This window comes from Populus nigra, chromosome 5 (assembly GCF_951802175.1).
Source record: "Populus nigra chromosome 5, ddPopNigr1.1, whole genome shotgun sequence".
Lineage (NCBI taxonomy): Eukaryota > Viridiplantae > Streptophyta > Magnoliopsida > Malpighiales > Salicaceae > Populus > Populus nigra.
Genome location: NC_084856.1, coordinates 19,215,136 through 19,232,775, shown reverse-complemented (window position 1 = coordinate 19,232,775; position 17,640 = coordinate 19,215,136). Strand labels below are relative to the sequence as shown.

The window sequence follows — 17,640 nt, the reverse complement described above, 5'->3', positions numbered from 1 at the left end:
CTATTATTAAAAAATAAATAAAATAAAGTATTGGATTAAAATAAAAAGTATCAAACTAAAGGGATCAAAAATAAAAAAGTGTCAAAATAAAAGGACCAAAAATAATATGCCAAACTTTGGAGGAAAAAATGTTAAAAAGCAACTCCATAAACAATGAGAAAAAAATGTCTGATTTCCCCCTAAATCTCAATTTCGGTCGTTGAATTTTAGCTTTTTACAGGCACCAAAAACAATTTTTTTTTTTGCAAAATCGATTATTGGGCTAACTTTAGAATAGTTTTCTTACATAGCTATAACCAAATAAAAAAAATCACTAAGCTCAATTCCTTGAAAATAAATCATAAAAAGATAGAATTGAAAAAAAAAAGAGTACCAAATGGAGAAAATTCTATGGTTTTGGATTCAATTGATGTTTTTTTTTTCTTATTTTGAAACTCAATTAATTGAGAATAAATATACAGGCTAAGGACTAAATTGGATGCCGCTTATGAGGTATGTTCTTCCCATGTTAAGATTCTACAATCAATTTTTTCCTTTGAAAGGTATGTTGGATCTTAGATTACACACTACACGAGGGAGGCTTGCTGCATTACATAATAACCAAAGATCTTAGATTACACAAAAAGAGGCATTTATTTCTGCATTATATAATAGCCATATAAATTAAAATTATTTAAAATTGATCCTACTTGATTAAAAAAAGCTACACCACTAAATTTTTCAAATGGAGCTTCCAAAAACCAAAAAGGCTTCCAGGAATGGAGCTTCCAAAAACTTGACCAGCAGGAATCTGACTGCCAAAACCACCAGAACAACAGCAAACATGTATATAGTTACACAACTACTTCATCTCAGACGAAGACTTCCTAGTGTCCTTAATTATACAAGACTTCACTTTATGGTTTTATATACTTTAAACTCGGTGCGAAATTAAAACAAGATATGCATATCTCACATATGTCTAGGCTCCTTGATTCTGCAAATCAGAACTCATGCCTTAGAAAGAGCGGATCGTGTTCTGGCTTCTGCTACATCTAGATGACAAGGATTTCCCACTAGTTGAAAAAGATCTTTTCATTGAAATAGGCCCTTTCTGTAGTGAACGCCCTTTTGAAGAATTTTTCATTAGCTTGTGAAAGCCCAAGTTTCCACTACTTCCTCGCTTGACAACATTCTTCGTTTTCGGTTGCTTTGGTTGGACTAATAGACTGTCTGAGTTTGCATGACATTTACCAGGAACAACATTAGCCACCACATTATAAACTGCCGAAGCGGCGGAGAAATCCAATGACACAGACCTCCTCAGAGTTTGCATTTCTGATTCTACCACCACCAGCTTATTGTCCCCTAAATCGCTTCGTATCCGAGGATTCCTGGAAATAGAGTGGTTCGAACAAAAGCTTGAATTTCCAGCACTTGTATTATCTTCAATTGGCAATCCGCAGATTGTTTCTTCTCCATTTCTCACCTCACTGCTTCCTTCTTCTCCTGCCTGGTTACTGCTTCGTAGTCCAGTAGGAGTGCTATTCTCAGAAATTGCCATCTGGGGTTCTTCCATTGAACTCATATCACTCGTAGTAGGCACCGGTAGAGCAACTTGAGCAACAAAATTATCGGATACTATAGGGGAACGACAGAGAGGGCAGGTCTTGTGTGTTCTTAACCACGTATCAATACAAGGTGTGTGAAAAGCATGACTACACTTTGGTAATAGTCTCAGACTCTCATCTTCTTGAAATTCAGTCAAGCAAACGGAGCACTCGGTACCATCAATCAGCCCTTCATCTTTCTTATACTTGAAGACTGTTATTGAATCGATCACAGATTGTTGGAGACCGAAGAAGTTGATGTACCATATGTGGCGGTTGTTTTCTGGTCCTTGATCTTCATCAAGAAAATCTTCTTGGGTACCAAAAACTACTGGTAGACTTCTCGACCTTCTGGAATTTATTCGCCTGTTGTAGTAAAGTCTTGAAACTATGCATAGGATGCCCAGAAGAAGTGAACCACCAAACACACAGGCCATGATGGTCGTGCTGGTTTTGCTGACATGGTTTTGATTCAGGTCTTCAGGAAGTGGAGGAGAAATTATCGTTGTTTGTTTTGGTGGAAGATCAGGATGTTCGCCACTTATTTCCAAACGGGTCTTATAATTTGCAATTAAGCTCTTCTTTGAGCTTAGTAGTTCTCTGCGATCAAAATCCATTTTTTCACAGAAACAGGACAGAAGACTCAGGAAACAGGGGATAGATATGCATCTGCATCTTAGGTGTGTGTAAAATAAGGAAGAAGAGATTGGCGTAGTTGACTTACTACACTAATGTATCGTATTGAATTAGGCAGTGCTTGTTTTTCAGGAAAAAAGATTGAATTTTATTTTTTTCAAATTACCACAATTAATGCACATCACTAATAATGGAGACTTGCGGTTCCATTTCACCAGTAATCTGGCACTTTTCGCTTTCCATCACAGAGGCATTTACTCGGTCTGTAGTTGACCGAGTAGAAGTCAACAGATCTTTCAAGTCATTTACGCGTAAACTTTAAGCATGGGGCTAAATTCAATGGGCTCAACGAGGGTGATTTCTCTAATATATAGTTCGGCCCAGAATTCTGTAGATGAACAAACTCTGTTTTACAAGAAAAACTAATTTTAAAGAGCCTAAAAAATAAAAGTTTAACTTCAAAAAATATTGTAAACTTCCATGTAGATATAAATAGGCTGTAAAATGCTATGTAACGTGCATAGACCACACAAGAGAACTCGTACAATACTATTTTATTAAGAGTTAATAAAGGTTGAGATTTTTACTTTAATACTTGTGCATTTTTCTATATATTTACTTGTGTTAATTCCCCTTGTTTACAAAGTAAAAGAGTGGATGAGTAAAACACCTCGTTGTAACTTGTAAACAAACATGAGTTGAGTTAACTGACGAGGAAAGACTAAGTTTATCGAAGTTTGTGTGTGAAATTTGTTCATGTAATAGAGTATCCGTTAAATACTATCTGAATGCAATTATTAAACTTTATTTATTGTTGAATTGTGTTAAAACAAAGAATAAAAGTAATTATTCAAAAGACATCAACGATTAGACAATCTTCAGCACCATAACTGTAAAAAAACTGTAAAAGGATCGTTACAATCCCTTCCCAACACAGGCTCGACAACAACTTGTGTGAAAATTAAGGATATACAAATTTTGAAAGGCCCAATCAAGAATCTAACGAGATAATTCTCTTAGAAGAAGGATTTCTGATCTTGTTTTAATTAATTCCATGTAGAATTGAATCGAATGTAAAAATCTTTCAAGAACCAACCCTTACCGAAGAGGGCTTTTCAAGGAAACCAGACATGGACATCAGCCAAAGCATCACCCACCTGAAATCCCATTTGTGAAACAACACCACCCCAACATAAACACCACCATCTTCTTCTAGAGTTAGTAACTAAATTCCCAGCTCTAACTTTTTTTGAAATTAAATTTGAGGAAGCCACCACATATATACATAAACAAAGCAACGAGAAAAGAAGTAGCAAGAGAAAATCTAAATTTAACTATTAAAATAGTTTGAAAAGGAGTCTAAACCAGGTATTAAATTGGTGATTCACCAAATTAACCTGCAAAGCTGGAATGAGTTTACTAACTGCAGTTTCCAGCATGAGTGATGGGAGGATGATTAGGTGGTAGACCTCTAAGATTCCTAGTGTGCTACGGCCATGTTTGGCAGGTTTTGTCTTGGGAAGAATTTAGTAAATTGCCATGCTTAAAAAATCGAAACTTATTACATACAAATTATAAACAATTTGAAAGCTATTCATTTCCTACTTTTCTTTTTTCACAAACAAAAGGGGGAGGCTTTCAGTTTCCTTGCGTAGGAATTCTCCCTTAGTTAATTTGGTTATAACCTACCTGTAGTTTATCCAAGCAAGCAATAAAAGAATCTCTCTCTAAAAAGAAGCAAACCCTGTCCCCATTTTACCATTTGGAATCTGGAATTTATCCTGATAAAGCTTATAGCTAGCCAACACCCGTATGGCGGCCCGCACTTTCTCTACGGATGAAATTAACTTTTTTTTTAATAAAAAACATTATGAAGAGCGGAGAGAGTTTGTTCACAGTCTCGATAAACCTGACTATGCGGGTAAATTTTAAAATATTTTGAATTAGTTTTTTTATTTGTCTTGAATTTTTAATAAAATCATATTAAAATTAATTTGACATAAATTAATTGATTTTAAAAATTTAAAAATAATATGGATAATCGATGAAAATATAACTTAACTTTTAAAAACATCTTATAATGAAGATTTTTTTAAAAAAATATTGAGATAATGTCAGATTAGATTAATCTCGGTCACCCTGCAACCCGAGTCATAGATTTTACTAGGTTTAAGTTATTTTCATTTAATTATATGATAAAAAACTAGATACTTACAAAATCAAGAATCAATCTTAAAATAGAATTGATGTTTATTTTAGATCGTGATAACCCCATAAAAAGTAAACAAAAATAAATTATGAAGTTTCTTTTCTAACCAATTTAATATTAAATAATAAAATAAATAAAAAATTTATTAAATAAAATTAAAGGATAAAAGACTAATATATATATAAGGTTCGATGGGTAAACTCGCTAAATCCATGATTCGAGCAGCCTGAATTAATATGTCAAACCTACGAACCAGGTTATAAACTCTATTGAGATTAATAACTTATTTTTTTTAAGAAAATATTTTTTATTTAACAATATGATAACAAAAATGTTTTTTTTAAGAAAATATTTTTTATTTAACAATATGATAACAAAAATAGATAATCACAAATTCAAACATCAACCTAATACCATAATATTTTTTAGACCACGATAACCTCATAGAAAGTGAAACAAAATAAATTATAGAACTCAATTCTCAATTAATCCAATATCAAAAAATAAAATAAAAAAATAATTTTTTTTAAAAAAGTTAAATCCACCGAACATATGAACTAGATCAACTTGCAAAATCTATGAATAAGTCCATAAACTTTCTAAAATTTAATAACATTAAATATAATAAAAAAATAGATGATTACTAGAAAAAGAAAAGAAACAAATTGTACCTCACGAAACCCGAGAACCAAGGTAACTAGAGTTGTTTTACTAAACTCACAACTCAGATCATTGATTTTATAAAGTTAAATAATTTAATTTTGTTTTGAAACCATCTTTTATTTAAATAAATATTAAATGAAATAGACGATATCAGATGTCGAGATATTTCTTTGATATCACGAGAATTATATAAAAAATAAATTATCAATAAATAAATAAAAAACAAGATTAAAACGCAAAAAAAAAAAGAAGAAGTAATCCATGATATTTATGAATGTGGGGAAACAATATTTTTCCCATAATACCCTTTAGTTTTTGTTGTAATTATAATTATCGATGCTAAATCCACGATCAGTTTTTATGTTGTAGTTTTTTAATTTTCTTTCTAAAAATAGATGGAATGCTGGAACTGTGTGGATATATTCTGCGGGATCAAAGGCAACATTTCCTAACAAAACTATGAAGTAAACTTTTTTCACCAACATTTAGGTTGCATTAGATTTTTGTCACATGCTACTGCACGGTTCAGATTTTTTTTTTTACATTTAAAAAAAATTAAAGATGCTGGGAAGTAAAAAATTTTATACAATGCTAGATGAAACATTTTAGAATTTTAAGTTACCAATACCATATCCAGCAGAAGAAGAAGAAAAAACTTGTCAGAGATTTATTGTTGCTCCGCCATGAATATAGACCTGTTATTACTAGAAAGAGCTCATTAAAATAATTATAACGCCATTATAAAAAATTACATGACAAAAATAAAACATGTCCACATGTCATGAGGTGAACGTATCATGTTTATATTTAAACAAATAATTTAGTTTAACTAAAAAAACAAAAAAATTTTAAAAAAAATTAGCAGAGAATGACAAATAAAAAACTTAAAATAATCCGAGTCTTTTTTAAAATTAATAAAAAATTCTAAAGAAAACAAATAAAAAAAATTAATGGAGCCCAACCTCTAATTAAATCAAATATTAAAGGACTAAACTGAAAAAAAACATGAGTTAAAAAAACATAGATTAATCTCTCAAATTCGCAACTCGTTAAATTCTAGACGTAGGTTCAATTAAAAAGTCTAATTTAATGTTGAAGGGTGAAATAAAAAAAAATCAATTCAAAAACTTTGTCAAATAAAAAAATAGCAATAAAAGATGAAGGAGGAGGATATTGTGAAAAAATGAATTCTAAAAATGATTTCAAATAAAATAAATAGTAATAAAAAAAATAAGGATCAAATCTGACAAACTAAAAAAAATAAAGGAGGATGAAATTAAAAACATATTTTACTTCTATAAGATAATTCAAATAAAAAAAATTAATTGAAAGAATATGGACCAAATCTAAAGACCAAAAAATTGAAGGATTACCGTGAAATTTTAAACGGTTAGGCATAGAAATTGAGAAGAAAAAAGAAAAAAAACAACCGAAAAGAATTCCGCCACATGCACCGTTCAAATATAATAGGCGGCTTATTAAACACATGCACAAAATATTTTTTTTATATTTATTAAAATATCAAATTGCTCATAATATCATGGAATAATCAAAAAAAAAAAAGTACAAATGGACCTTTAGAGGTAATGTAAATAAGTTTTGATTTTAAAGAAAATAAAATCATTTTATTATATTGTTAAATGTGAAATTTTTATAAAAACATCGTGGATCCAAGTTAAATATCTTTTTGCTTTTATAATCACACAGTTCAAATTTTTAACTAATTTCATAATGCTTCATAGATATCATGAAAATACAATAATAACCTCGAGGGTAAGTCATTGGATTTTCTTTAAAGGAGTAAAAATATAATAATTTTACTATTTCAATCCATAATAACTCATACCTTCTGTATATTACTTTTTACACATGTTTTAGGTTTTTCTTTTAATTTTACTATTGTTCAAAGATAAAAAATAAATAAATATAGAAGAAATAGAAAAATATTTATTTTAAAAGACAAAAATATAAAATAAAATAGTTTTAGGCGAATTTATATATATATTACATAAAATAAAATAGTTTTAGACGAATTTATATATATCTTTAATGTTTCTATCTTAAAATAATAAAGAAACAATATCTTAAAATATAGATAATGTAACATGTACAGTTTTTATTAACGTAGAAAAATGGTTAGATATTCTAGATAACCTCATTTCTTACGTCTCACTTAATCCACCTGTCACCTACGTATTCCTTCACCAACCCCTTGTTTCTTTCTTTCACGTCTTGTATTGCCATTTCTTTAAAAAATTCTCATCAGAAGCTCTCTAAGCAAAATAGTCTAAGAAATGGCTGGATGGCCGGCAACAAACAACCAGAAGATGGATTCTAGAGCTATGAAAGAGAATGATATGTGGTTGGGTCCCTTGCTTTCTCCAAATTCTGGTGACTTATTGCAGAATTGTGATCTGCCTCCACCATTGAAGGTTTTTTCTTGGTCAGATAGGACTGTCATATCATCGATGAATAGAGGTTTTAGCATGACGAGAAGGGAACCTGATCGTGATGATTTTGATGTGTATAGTGGTTCTGGTGGTGAGAATTATGAGAAGTTGGAGCTTCTGAAGGCATTAAGGTTGTCACAGACAAGAGCAAGGGAAGCTGAGAGGAAGGCTGCAAGTTTGGTTAAGGAGAGGGATTGTGTTGCCAAAGCTTTGTTGCATGAGTCCTTTCAGTTATTTGTTTATCGCCAATGGGTGAGGCTGCTTGAGCTTCAAGTTTTGAAGGCACAAACACAACGTCAACAGCAAGAAAAGAAATTGTGTTGTGGTTGTGGTAGATCAAAGGAGGCGAAAGACCATTCAGAAGAAGAAGAGGCTCTTTGTGATGGGAGCAGGGAGTCTTGGATTTGTGTGGCTTTGACATTTTGTATGGGCATTGTTGGTTTAGGACTTGCCTTTGGTTGCTGTTATTTCTTATGAGATCTTCCTTACTTATCTGTCTCACCTTCTGAGAGCTTGTTGAAAAAATTACTAGAAACATTTTGAAAATTGCATGATAGAGAAGGATATGTGTATATATAAGCTCGTTGAAGAACACATTTTACATGTTGTTGCCTAAAAAACTCTTGAACAACCAATGCTGGAAATCATAATTACGAAGCCTGAATTAATTATAATAACCTTAATTTCTCTGTTTTCTTTCCCTCCCCTTTCACTCCTGAATCCTGATTCTGTTTTTAATTTTGCAACCTTATATTATGGATTGGACCAATGTACTAATAAGAAACAAGGCATAAACAGCGTCTCACCACGGCGAAGGCTTAGGAAATAGCAGTAAGCACCAATAGGACACAAAACAGGAGGAGAAAACAAATACTGCAAACTGATAACTGACAAGCCTCACACAATAGCTAAAAGCATGAGCTCAGGAACGCCATAAATCACTTGGATGTGGGCATGGGCTAATTCCCTCCCAGATCACACACAACAAACTACTAATAAATGGCGGCAGTAGATTACCGAGTGCAGGCTATACTGGAAATAACCAAAAGCATGTACAGCAGCTCAGCAGAAAATATAAGTTATCCTGAATGATCCTACTTGTTTATATTTATAATCGTACATCCTATAAATACAGTAGAGTATATGCAATCCTATTTCCTATATATACATTTGAGTATATTTACAAAGACAACCGGAGAAGAAAGTAGTTAAAAATCAAGCTATGCCCCCGTGCATTGACCTCAAATGGTTATAGCAGTCCTCGCTGTTATTATAAGACTCTAGACAGACCCAGCAGACATGCCCGCCGCACCTGCACTCGACATGGTTGCAACCTTCCCCTTTCTCGATTGTATATCCACAGACAGGACAGCTTTTCACATTCTCTTTTCCTTTGCACCAGTCCTTTAGTGATAAATCAGGATCTTCCTTGAACTCCATGTATTTCTTACACGAGACGTATGGATGATAATCCAAGTGGCACCAGGTACAAGTCTCCGCAAAACAAGCCCCGCAGACAAATGGGTCACCACCTGTGACAGGATCAGCAACTCTATAAACTGAAGGGCAGTCAGGAGATGGGCAAAACCGGTAGGTTCCGCCACTTGATGCTACAAATGACCCCAAAGAAGCCCTAAAGAGTTCCTCTAACTTGTCACTCGACAAGAGAGACCTCAAGTCTGTCAGCAATATGGGAGCCCTGCAGCTCCCATGGGCGCAGCATATTGGGAAACTATCCAAGTTTTTCAATGCTGATTCAAGTTGCTCCACCAAGCACATTCGACAAAACAAATGTCCGCAGCTTTCAAGCCGGTAAGCATCCTCAACTTCACACAAACAAACGGGGCAGGCATCTCCACCATCAAGCCTCTCAGCTGAATCATAACCCATTTGCGCCATCTCAAAAATTATTTGTTCCACGTTTTGCTTTAGTTCTTTGTCACCATGAACAGAGATAACATGGTGACGGGTGCTAAGTGTAAGATCTGCCCCAGGTACCTTCTCTTTGAGACCATGAAGATCTGGCCCAAACCTCTTAACTACTTCCTTCATCAAGTCTGGGGGCAGATCTCCACCTCTGAGGTGGATCTCGAGTTGCTTGCTTTCATGATTGGCCAGAAGTAATTGAATAAATTTCTGCTGCGCTGAAGCAATCTTGTCTGAACGACCAAAAATCTTAAGATTGAAGTTGCGCCTGTCAAAGTGAATGTAGGTACCAGTCTCTCTCTGTATTGACTTCATCAGATTGATACCTTGACCAGAGAACAGATGCTGTAGAATAGTTGGAGTGAGGCTTGGATGGTTTATGGTCTGTCCTCTCATAAGCTCTTCCAGAGGTCTTCTTAGCTCTGCAACAGTTTTTGTAGCATTAGCAGATATTTTCACTCGATAGGAACCATTTTCATTCCTGTCTAGACTGCATTCTGCACCTGTGAATGATACAATACATGCCTCTAGGTAAATGATTTTCAAACAGAGATCAAGCAAATCCACGTAACATGCCATTAATCAACCAGCAAAGCCTATAAAATCAGTTGTACAACCATACAAGCTGCATATGAAGTAAATGTTCAGAACTTGCTAAGAGCACATGATTTACATCATATTCAGAACAAATTTGAAAAATTACGAGGAGACTACTTTTATTATAACCACCAACAGATTGGAAGATGATTAAAGAGCACATAAACTGAGGGACAGTCAATCACCAGCAACAACAATAGTATGGGGATCCAACCAATTCTGAAGGATTCTATCTCCAATCTAGAGTGTCAAGACAAATTTGAAATAAGAAAATAAATCAAGTTCCTAACTAGATATGTGGGAAAATGGTACACAAAGTGGTCAGACTGAATTTCATGGAAAAATTGTATTAAAGATTCATGTATTGAATACTTAATTGTGGAACAAACTTAGTGATCATGAGAACAAACTTGAGCATGCTTCAAGACATCAATTTATGGCATTTGAAAAAAGGACCCTTAATCATAATTGATCACTATCGTCAAGAAGTTGACAAACAGACAACCATTGTCTGAGAGTGGTCAAAGTAGCTCATGCGTATTCATACATGTCAAGGCTTATGAGTAGCATTTTTTTTTAACATCCCAGTAAGTACAAGAAATGGGACGAGAAAAACAAGATCAGATTGCAATAATAGTAAAATAGATTATGCAACCACATCGGGAAAAGAAAAGAAAGAAACTGTAAAATATTCCATCCTGCAAGGCTGCACCTATAAAAAACACCTTCTGAAAAGAAAAGGGGAACAAAGAAAATTTTGGAAAATAAACTGTAAGGGTTTCATGACTGCAATCACAGAATAAGTAACAAAATTTCACAAAATGTAAAAGGAGAAAAGTTAAACCACTGAAAGTACCCTTTACACGACTGAAGCTTGCAAGCAAAGAATCCAGTTGCTTCTTGATTGCAACATAGATACTAGCTGAGCAGGATATCAAGCTATGAAACATCTGCTCGCACTTAATTTTCTGCCATGAATGGCACCCAGGTAATACTTTCCCTTCCATATGCTCTAAAGCTCTTGCTGCTTCCAAGTGCAATCTTCCATCAAAGGTAATGAAAGCCTTCATAAAAGCATCCTTTAATTCAGGTGGAAAGACTTGGACTCTGCAGCAGCTAGTTTGGGGATTCCTTTTAGGCATAAATGGGGATATCTCTCTTAAAAGTGCTTTTTCACAAGCACCCAATGGAGGATTTTCAACAGCATCTCCCCTTACTATGAAGAAATCTAGGATTCTCCTGTTTGTGGCACTCCTCAATGCACGTAAAATATCAGCTTCAGAAAGTTCTTTACTAAATCCACTGACAACAATCGAGTCCTCACACCTACCAGCTGAACACCGAACATACCTTCCTCCAATTTCCAGGTTAGAGAAATCACAAATCATGAAATCAACATCATGAACATAACATTTGACAATGGCAAGCCCCTTACTGACTTTACGAGGCCAAACAATTTTTGCTTTAACAGCAGGAAATGAAAACATTTTGTGATTGCCTCCAATGATTGTTTGTGATGGAACTACCTTCAGCTTGGAGCCTTTGAATTCAACTTCATTCAGCTGGGCAGCTTTTCTGGCAGAATCAGGAGAGAGAAATGTTATTTGGCCCCACTTTTCCTTCTCATCACCCTCCTGTCCACTTCCGACAGACTTGTGAACAGAACAAACAGTACCAGATGTATATTCCTCAAGAAACATCAAAACCTCTTTATCATCAATTGTATTTGCATTAGAAAAAAATACATTGACAGTCAAACATCTCTTTTCTAGTTCCAAATACTTAATCTCAGCTCCTGCTCCAAAAAGTGCCATGGGTGACAAATCAGCTCCAAGATACAAAAATTTCTCCATGCATTCATTATGCAACCATTTTCGCTCACACTCCAAAGCTTCACTTACAAGGCTGGACACCTTCTGCATGTCCTCTGCTGTTGCAAATAACAGAATTTCATTCTGATCAACATGTACCTCAACACCAATCCTTTCATCCATACAGGCAATCCGAACGCAACTTACAAGAGACTGCAGATTGCTGTTAGATTTACCACAAAACCTTTTGAGCAGGGAACTGCCAAAACTGGTCAACACCTTCACTTGCAACTTCCGGCTTTCCATCTTAAGGGCATCAAACAAGGGAGGGGGGCAAAGTGTAGACAATGATTCAAAGTCAAAAGCAGTTACACAAACCAAATAATCATTAGATATTGAGAGGAGTTCACCAAAGACAACCCAATTTGGTTTTTCACCAAATACTAGCAGCGAACATGAAGGATGCAGCTGAATGTGCTGCCTGGTCAATGCCACTTCATAACCAAGTCGATCGTGTCCAGAGTGCATGGCTACATTTTCTGCAAGGGCTGAGAGTATTATCTTTTTCAAATATTTATCATGAACGGTAGACTTATTAGGATTCCAATTCCAATATGACGGAATAATAACAGTGAGTTCCTTTTCAAGGCAAAATTCCAATTCCTTGACCGTGTCTTGGCATCTCCTCATGGATTTGGCATTGATGCTGTTTTCCCAACACCATTTATTTCTCCTGTCTTGAGGCAAAGCCTCCCACTCTTTGTACACAGAGAGCACAGTAAAGAGGTCACCACTGCGATGGCAAAACTGCACCTTAAGACAATCAGCCTTTTGCTTATCATCCTGACTACCAACTCTGCAAAATATGCTACTGGCATTTGCCATCACAGCAGCAAGAACAAGGCCCTCCTTACCTAAGCGATAATGAAAGCTGCTGATAATGATCTTACCGAGCCGAGGCTCAATGCCCATTTTAACCATGTAGCGACCTTCCTCAGTTAGTTCACAGATGCCACCTTTCAGTGTAATGGCACCTAACTGAACAAGATTCCTAATGGCCATATCAATTGCTTTGGCGCTAGGTGCATCAACAAAATCAAACTCCTGTACATTCTTAATTCCCAAAGCAAGCATCCTCAGAACAGCAACACCAAGATGAACTCTGCGAATCTCGGGTTCTTGATTGGGAGACATTGACTCAAAGTCAGATTCTGTGTAGAGTCTATAGCATATTCCAGGTACCGTTCTCCCAGCACGACCAGCTCTCTGTTTAGCAGAACTCTGGCTGATCCTGCACACTCTAAGCACATTCATGCCCGTAGCTGCTTCAAACTTACTCTCTTTGGCCAGGCCAGAGTCAACCACATACTTGACCCCAGGAATTGTAAGTGATGTCTCTGCGAGATTAGTGGCAAATATAACTTTTCTTTTCCCATCAAAATCTTGGAAAACACGAGATTGCTCTTCGAAAGGAAGCTTTCCATGCAAGGCTAATGCAACAGCAGAGGCAGCATCAAATTTCTCACAAGCCCATTCTACTTCCATCTGAGAAGTCAAAAAGGCAAGAATGGTGCCTTCACTCTCCTGTTTATGAATCTCAGTCGTTATCCTCAAAGTGTCATATACATATGGAGAAACATTACCAGAAGCAGTTTCCTCAGAGGAAGGAATGTATCTGACTTCTACTGGAAAGTTTCTTCCCTCAACATGAAAGATTTCACAACCATAAAAATAATCTGACAGCTGCTTTGCATCAGCTGTTGCTGACATTATCACTAGCCTTAAATCAGGTCTCTCACAAAGTAAGCCTCTAATCAATGCCAAAAGAAGATCAGTGTTCAAGCTTCTTTCATGAGCCTCATCAACAATGATGCATGATATCCCAGACAAAGTGGTATCATTCATGTAGTGCTGCAGTAAACAGTGGTCAGTCATGAATATGACTTTGGAACCAAACTGCTGTGCGGATGAAAATGTTGGATAACTCACGACTGAACTATTTTCATAGCACCCCCTACTTTCTTCATTGACTCTATCAGCTAGTGAGATGGCTGCAATCTTGCGTGGCTGAGTACATACAATGGACTCCTTGCCAGGTATTCCTGAATCAGTTAGGAATTGAACCAACTGTGTACTCTTCCCCGAACCAGTCTCCCCAACCAAAACCATTACCTGCACAACACAAGCAGTGGTTAGAACAAAAACCATAAGCAGATTCAAGCAGAATACTCGCTGGGTTTATAGTGAAAGGAAGAGTCAAAAAGCAAGCTCAAATTATGAACGCCCAAAAGAATTAAATGAACAACAATAACCAAAAATTAACACAACTCCACAGCAAAGAAACCTTTCTTACTGTCTGCTCTCAATTGTAATGTGCCAATCAAGAACAAAGAAACTAACAAATGATCAAGAACACATGGTATAACATTCATCATGCACAAAGTAGCAACCTTGCATGCTATATACAAAAATGCAGGTAAAAAACAATTAATCCTAAAAACAAGCAGCTACCACACGTACTTATTATAAAGCCACAATCTAACAACTTAAAATCTGCAACATAAATCACAAATAAACAATCAAATCCCCAATTCCCCTCCACGTTTATTCAAAAGACAAAATTCAAAATCCATTATTTCCCACATTTTCCACGTTACTCCAGCAGCATTTAACCATTTAGCAAAACAATCCAAACATCATTCTACTTACTAAACAGAGAAATAACAACTAAAAACCACACCTGCTCGCTGTGAATCTTCTCCAAAATCTGCTGCCTATAAGCATAAATAGGCAACCCATCAACCAACCTCCTAATTTCCCTCAAAACCAATCTATGAATCCTTTCCCAATCAATCTCCCCATCAAACACAAACACTTCTAAACCCCTTTCCCCTTCCTCCTCCCTTCCTCCTTCAATATACTTCAAAATACACTTCATGGAAGCCCTAAATTCCTCCAATCTCTTCACGATCAAGTCCCTTTCCGCCATCAACCCTTTTTTCCTCTCATTCAACTCACTAAAACCCATCATTCTATTCCTCCCCTTAAGCAACTTCATCAACTGCGCAATCTCATCGCTTTTTTCACTCACTTTCGCCAGCCATCTCCCAACCACATTTTCATCATCATTAACATTACTACCCACACCCTTAATGAGTCCTTTAAGATAATCACTAAACTTATTCGTTAAATTCCTTTTCAACTCCTCGGTATCAGAAGGTAAGAGGATGGATGATTGCAGCTTTGGAGTGAAACTGTGGGCTCCCCGAAGACGGAGTTCCCATAAGGTTGTCATAAAATTCAGCGTGTGGGACCATTCCTGAAAATGCAAGGAAGCAGTTAGTTTTGTCTTGGATGTAGTGGTTGTCGGTAATATGATACGGTCAGGTGGTGGTGTTGCGTTGCATTGGGAGATTACAGAGTTTACAGTGTTGGGGTCTGGTCTTTTGGTGGAAGGTGCGAGCGTGGGGTCCAGGTAAAGGTGAATTATGAAGTTAGGGGAAGTCCTAGGGGCGTTTCTTGTTGTGGGAAAATTGTTGTTGTTGTTGGTGGTGGTGAAGGGAGGACGGTGGTGGCGGGGTGGAGATGGGTTGCGCCGGGTAGTGGTGCGGTGAAAAGATGACTTTCTCATAATTACATGAAGGTTCAGGAGAAAAACAAAAACCCTGGAAAGAAAGGTGCAGTAGCCTAGCGTGGGTGGTAAGCAGAGAGTGTCAAGAGTGTGATTCCGAGAGGGTATAAGGTGTGCGGGAAGGAAGAAATAGGCAGCGGTGTTTTCTCTTTGTACAGTTTGATCAAACTAGTAGGAGGCCCGAGGCACAGGTGTCTCGGACTTCAACTTGCATAGTCTTTGTGACTTCCTAGGAGGGTAAGAAAATGTTGGGTATTGCTTGTTTTTTTGTGTTTTGTTTGATTAGGGTTAATGAAAAATACACTAGAAATTTTATGGTAAATAGGGATATTTTATTGGTTATTTTCTAACTTCATATGTCATGTCATCAACTTATTCCATGTCAGCAACTACTTCGGCAACCGTGATCCTTAAAATAAAATATTTTAAAGAAAAAACAATTCACCATCCTGACCTCTGTAACCACAGTATATCTTCGTCCATAACATTATAAAAAATTATATAAATTATTTTTAAAAAAAAATTAATAAAATAAACTTAAAAATTTAACATAATAATACCATTTTAAATTTTTTTCGGTAGAATAACATAATTTAATCATGTCACGCTTCAAAAACATGACATAGTCGAACTTCAATCTTCTATCTCAACTAGTTAGATCTAATTGTATTGACCGACCGATCTTTTCACATAAAAAAATATAATTTTATGATACATATATGGTTTTTCAGAAATGTTTGTTTTTATATTTTAAAAGTATTTTTAGAAATATTTAAAAAAAATTATTTTATTTATTTTAAATTAATATTTTTTAAATATTTTTAGAAAGTGCTATATCAAAAATAATTTTTTAAAAATAAAAAAATATTATTTTAATATATTTCTAAATCAAAAATACTATAAAAATAACTACCACTGTATTCTTAAATACCATTTTAAAAATTATTTCGAATTGAACAGATTGATATAAATCAATCCATTAAAACCATAATCCAGAGTCATGATTGAAAGAGGCCGAATGTCGAGCAATATGAAGAAAGCTGGGATGGAGATGTGAGTGGGATCGATTCAAAGGAAATGCTATTCAACTTTAGTGGGAAAGAAGGGATGGAGATGTGAGTGGGAGGCTACTATTCAGCAACTTAGCTGGGAAGTTACTTATTTTTTATGTTTTAAAAAAATTTAAATTTTTTATTTCTTTCAAATTAATTTTTTTTTATGTTTTTAAATTATTTTAATGTACTGATATTAAAAAATAATTTTTAAAAAATAAAAAAAATATTATTTTAATATATTTACAAGTGAAAATAACTTTAAAAAACAAACTAACTATATTATTTTAAAGTGTGAAGTACTACAGTAGCATTTTTTTTAATTTCTCTTTTCATGTCCATGGAATCTTCTTCCTTCTATGTGCATTAACAGGATCTTTGTTTTTTTTTTCAAAAAATATTTAAATTAGAAGGTAGTGCCAATAAAATAGAATTACGACGTATATTGTTGAAAGGGGTGTAGTTTATTTGTCTAAAGCTCGAAATTCCTACAAACTTCCTCTTGTCTCATTATATATATTTGATTGGGGAGTGGTCCTGTGTGAAGTATATTATGATAGTGATTATTTTAAAATATTTTTTATTTTAAAATATATTAAAATAATATATTTTTTATTATTAAAATTTATTTTGATAATAATATATCAAAACCATCCAAGACACAAAAAAACATTAATTTGAAGTAAATTTTTTATTTTTTTTAAAAAAATAGTCATGCTATGGAACTCATTATGTTTTAAAATTAACCCATATATATATATATATATATATATATATATATATATATATATATATATATATATATATATATTAGTTTAATGTGGGTATCTGGATCAACTTGCGCGCCCCTCGACTAATCCTACGGGCCCTGAAATTAACGACCATGTAAGGCTCTAGTTGCTATCATATTAGCAACTACAGGACTCAAACCTGAAACCACAAAGGAAGCAATCATCTTAATCCCAAACTCTTATCACTGGAGTACCAGAATCTATAGTCATTTAGTGATTTTACATAATTCGAAATTAAAACACATGCATATATACAGATACACTGGTAATGCCTACACAAAGGGC

The 17,640-nt window shown here is 34.7% G+C and overlaps 3 protein-coding genes across 4 annotated transcripts; 1 reads left to right on the top strand and 2 right to left on the bottom strand.

The window, feature by feature from the left end:
* Positions 1 to 614: 614 nt before the first annotated feature.
* Positions 615 to 2,447, bottom strand: LOC133694147 (E3 ubiquitin-protein ligase RING1-like). The gene has a single exon (XM_062115601.1). The coding sequence runs from the start codon at positions 2,204 to 2,206 to the stop codon at positions 998 to 1,000; it is 1,209 nt and encodes a 402-aa protein (XP_061971585.1). The 5' UTR covers positions 2,207 to 2,447; the 3' UTR covers positions 615 to 997.
* Positions 2,448 to 7,391: 4,944 nt separating this feature from the next.
* LOC133694855 (uncharacterized) lies at positions 7,392 to 8,024 on the top strand. The gene has a single exon (XM_062116552.1). It carries the CDS (start codon positions 7,392 to 7,394, stop codon positions 8,022 to 8,024), a length of 633 nt encoding a protein of 210 aa, XP_061972536.1.
* Positions 8,025 to 8,626: 602 nt separating this feature from the next.
* LOC133694765 (ATP-dependent RNA helicase DEAH11, chloroplastic-like) lies at positions 8,627 to 15,730 on the bottom strand. Of its 2 annotated transcripts, none has more exons than XM_062116453.1 (3): positions 14,622 to 15,730; positions 10,927 to 14,053; positions 8,627 to 9,895 (listed from the first exon to the last, which is right to left on the bottom strand). In XM_062116453.1, exons 1-3 carry the CDS (start codon positions 15,510 to 15,512, stop codon positions 8,763 to 8,765), a joined length of 5,151 nt encoding a protein of 1,716 aa, XP_061972437.1. In that variant the 5' UTR covers positions 15,513 to 15,730; the 3' UTR covers positions 8,627 to 8,762. The 2 variants fall into 2 exon arrangements, with proteins under 2 accessions (XP_061972437.1, XP_061972436.1); XM_062116452.1 differs by having other exon boundaries at positions 8,627 to 9,976; positions 14,622 to 15,729.
* Between the last annotated feature and the right edge of the window lie 1,910 nt (positions 15,731 to 17,640).

Excerpts from the sequence above, each read along its gene's own strand:
- LOC133694855 (XM_062116552.1), top strand. The coding sequence starts at position 7,392 with ATGGCTGGATGGCCGGCAACAAACAACCAGAAGATGGATTCTAGAGCT.
- LOC133694765 (XM_062116452.1), bottom strand. The coding sequence starts at position 15,512 with ATGAGAAAGTCATCTTTTCACCGCACCACTACCCGGCGCAACCCATCT. Across the intron at positions 14,054-14,621 it reads AGAAGATTCACAGCGAGCAG|GTAATGGTTTTGGTTGGGGA; the intron begins GTGTGGTTTTTA and ends TGTGTTGTGCAG. Across the intron at positions 9,977-10,926 it reads AAGCTTCAGTCGTGTAAAGG|GTGCAGAATGCAGTCTAGAC; the intron begins GTACTTTCAGTG and ends TATCATTCACAG.
- LOC133694147 (XM_062115601.1), bottom strand. The coding sequence starts at position 2,206 with ATGGATTTTGATCGCAGAGAACTACTAAGCTCAAAGAAGAGCTTAATT.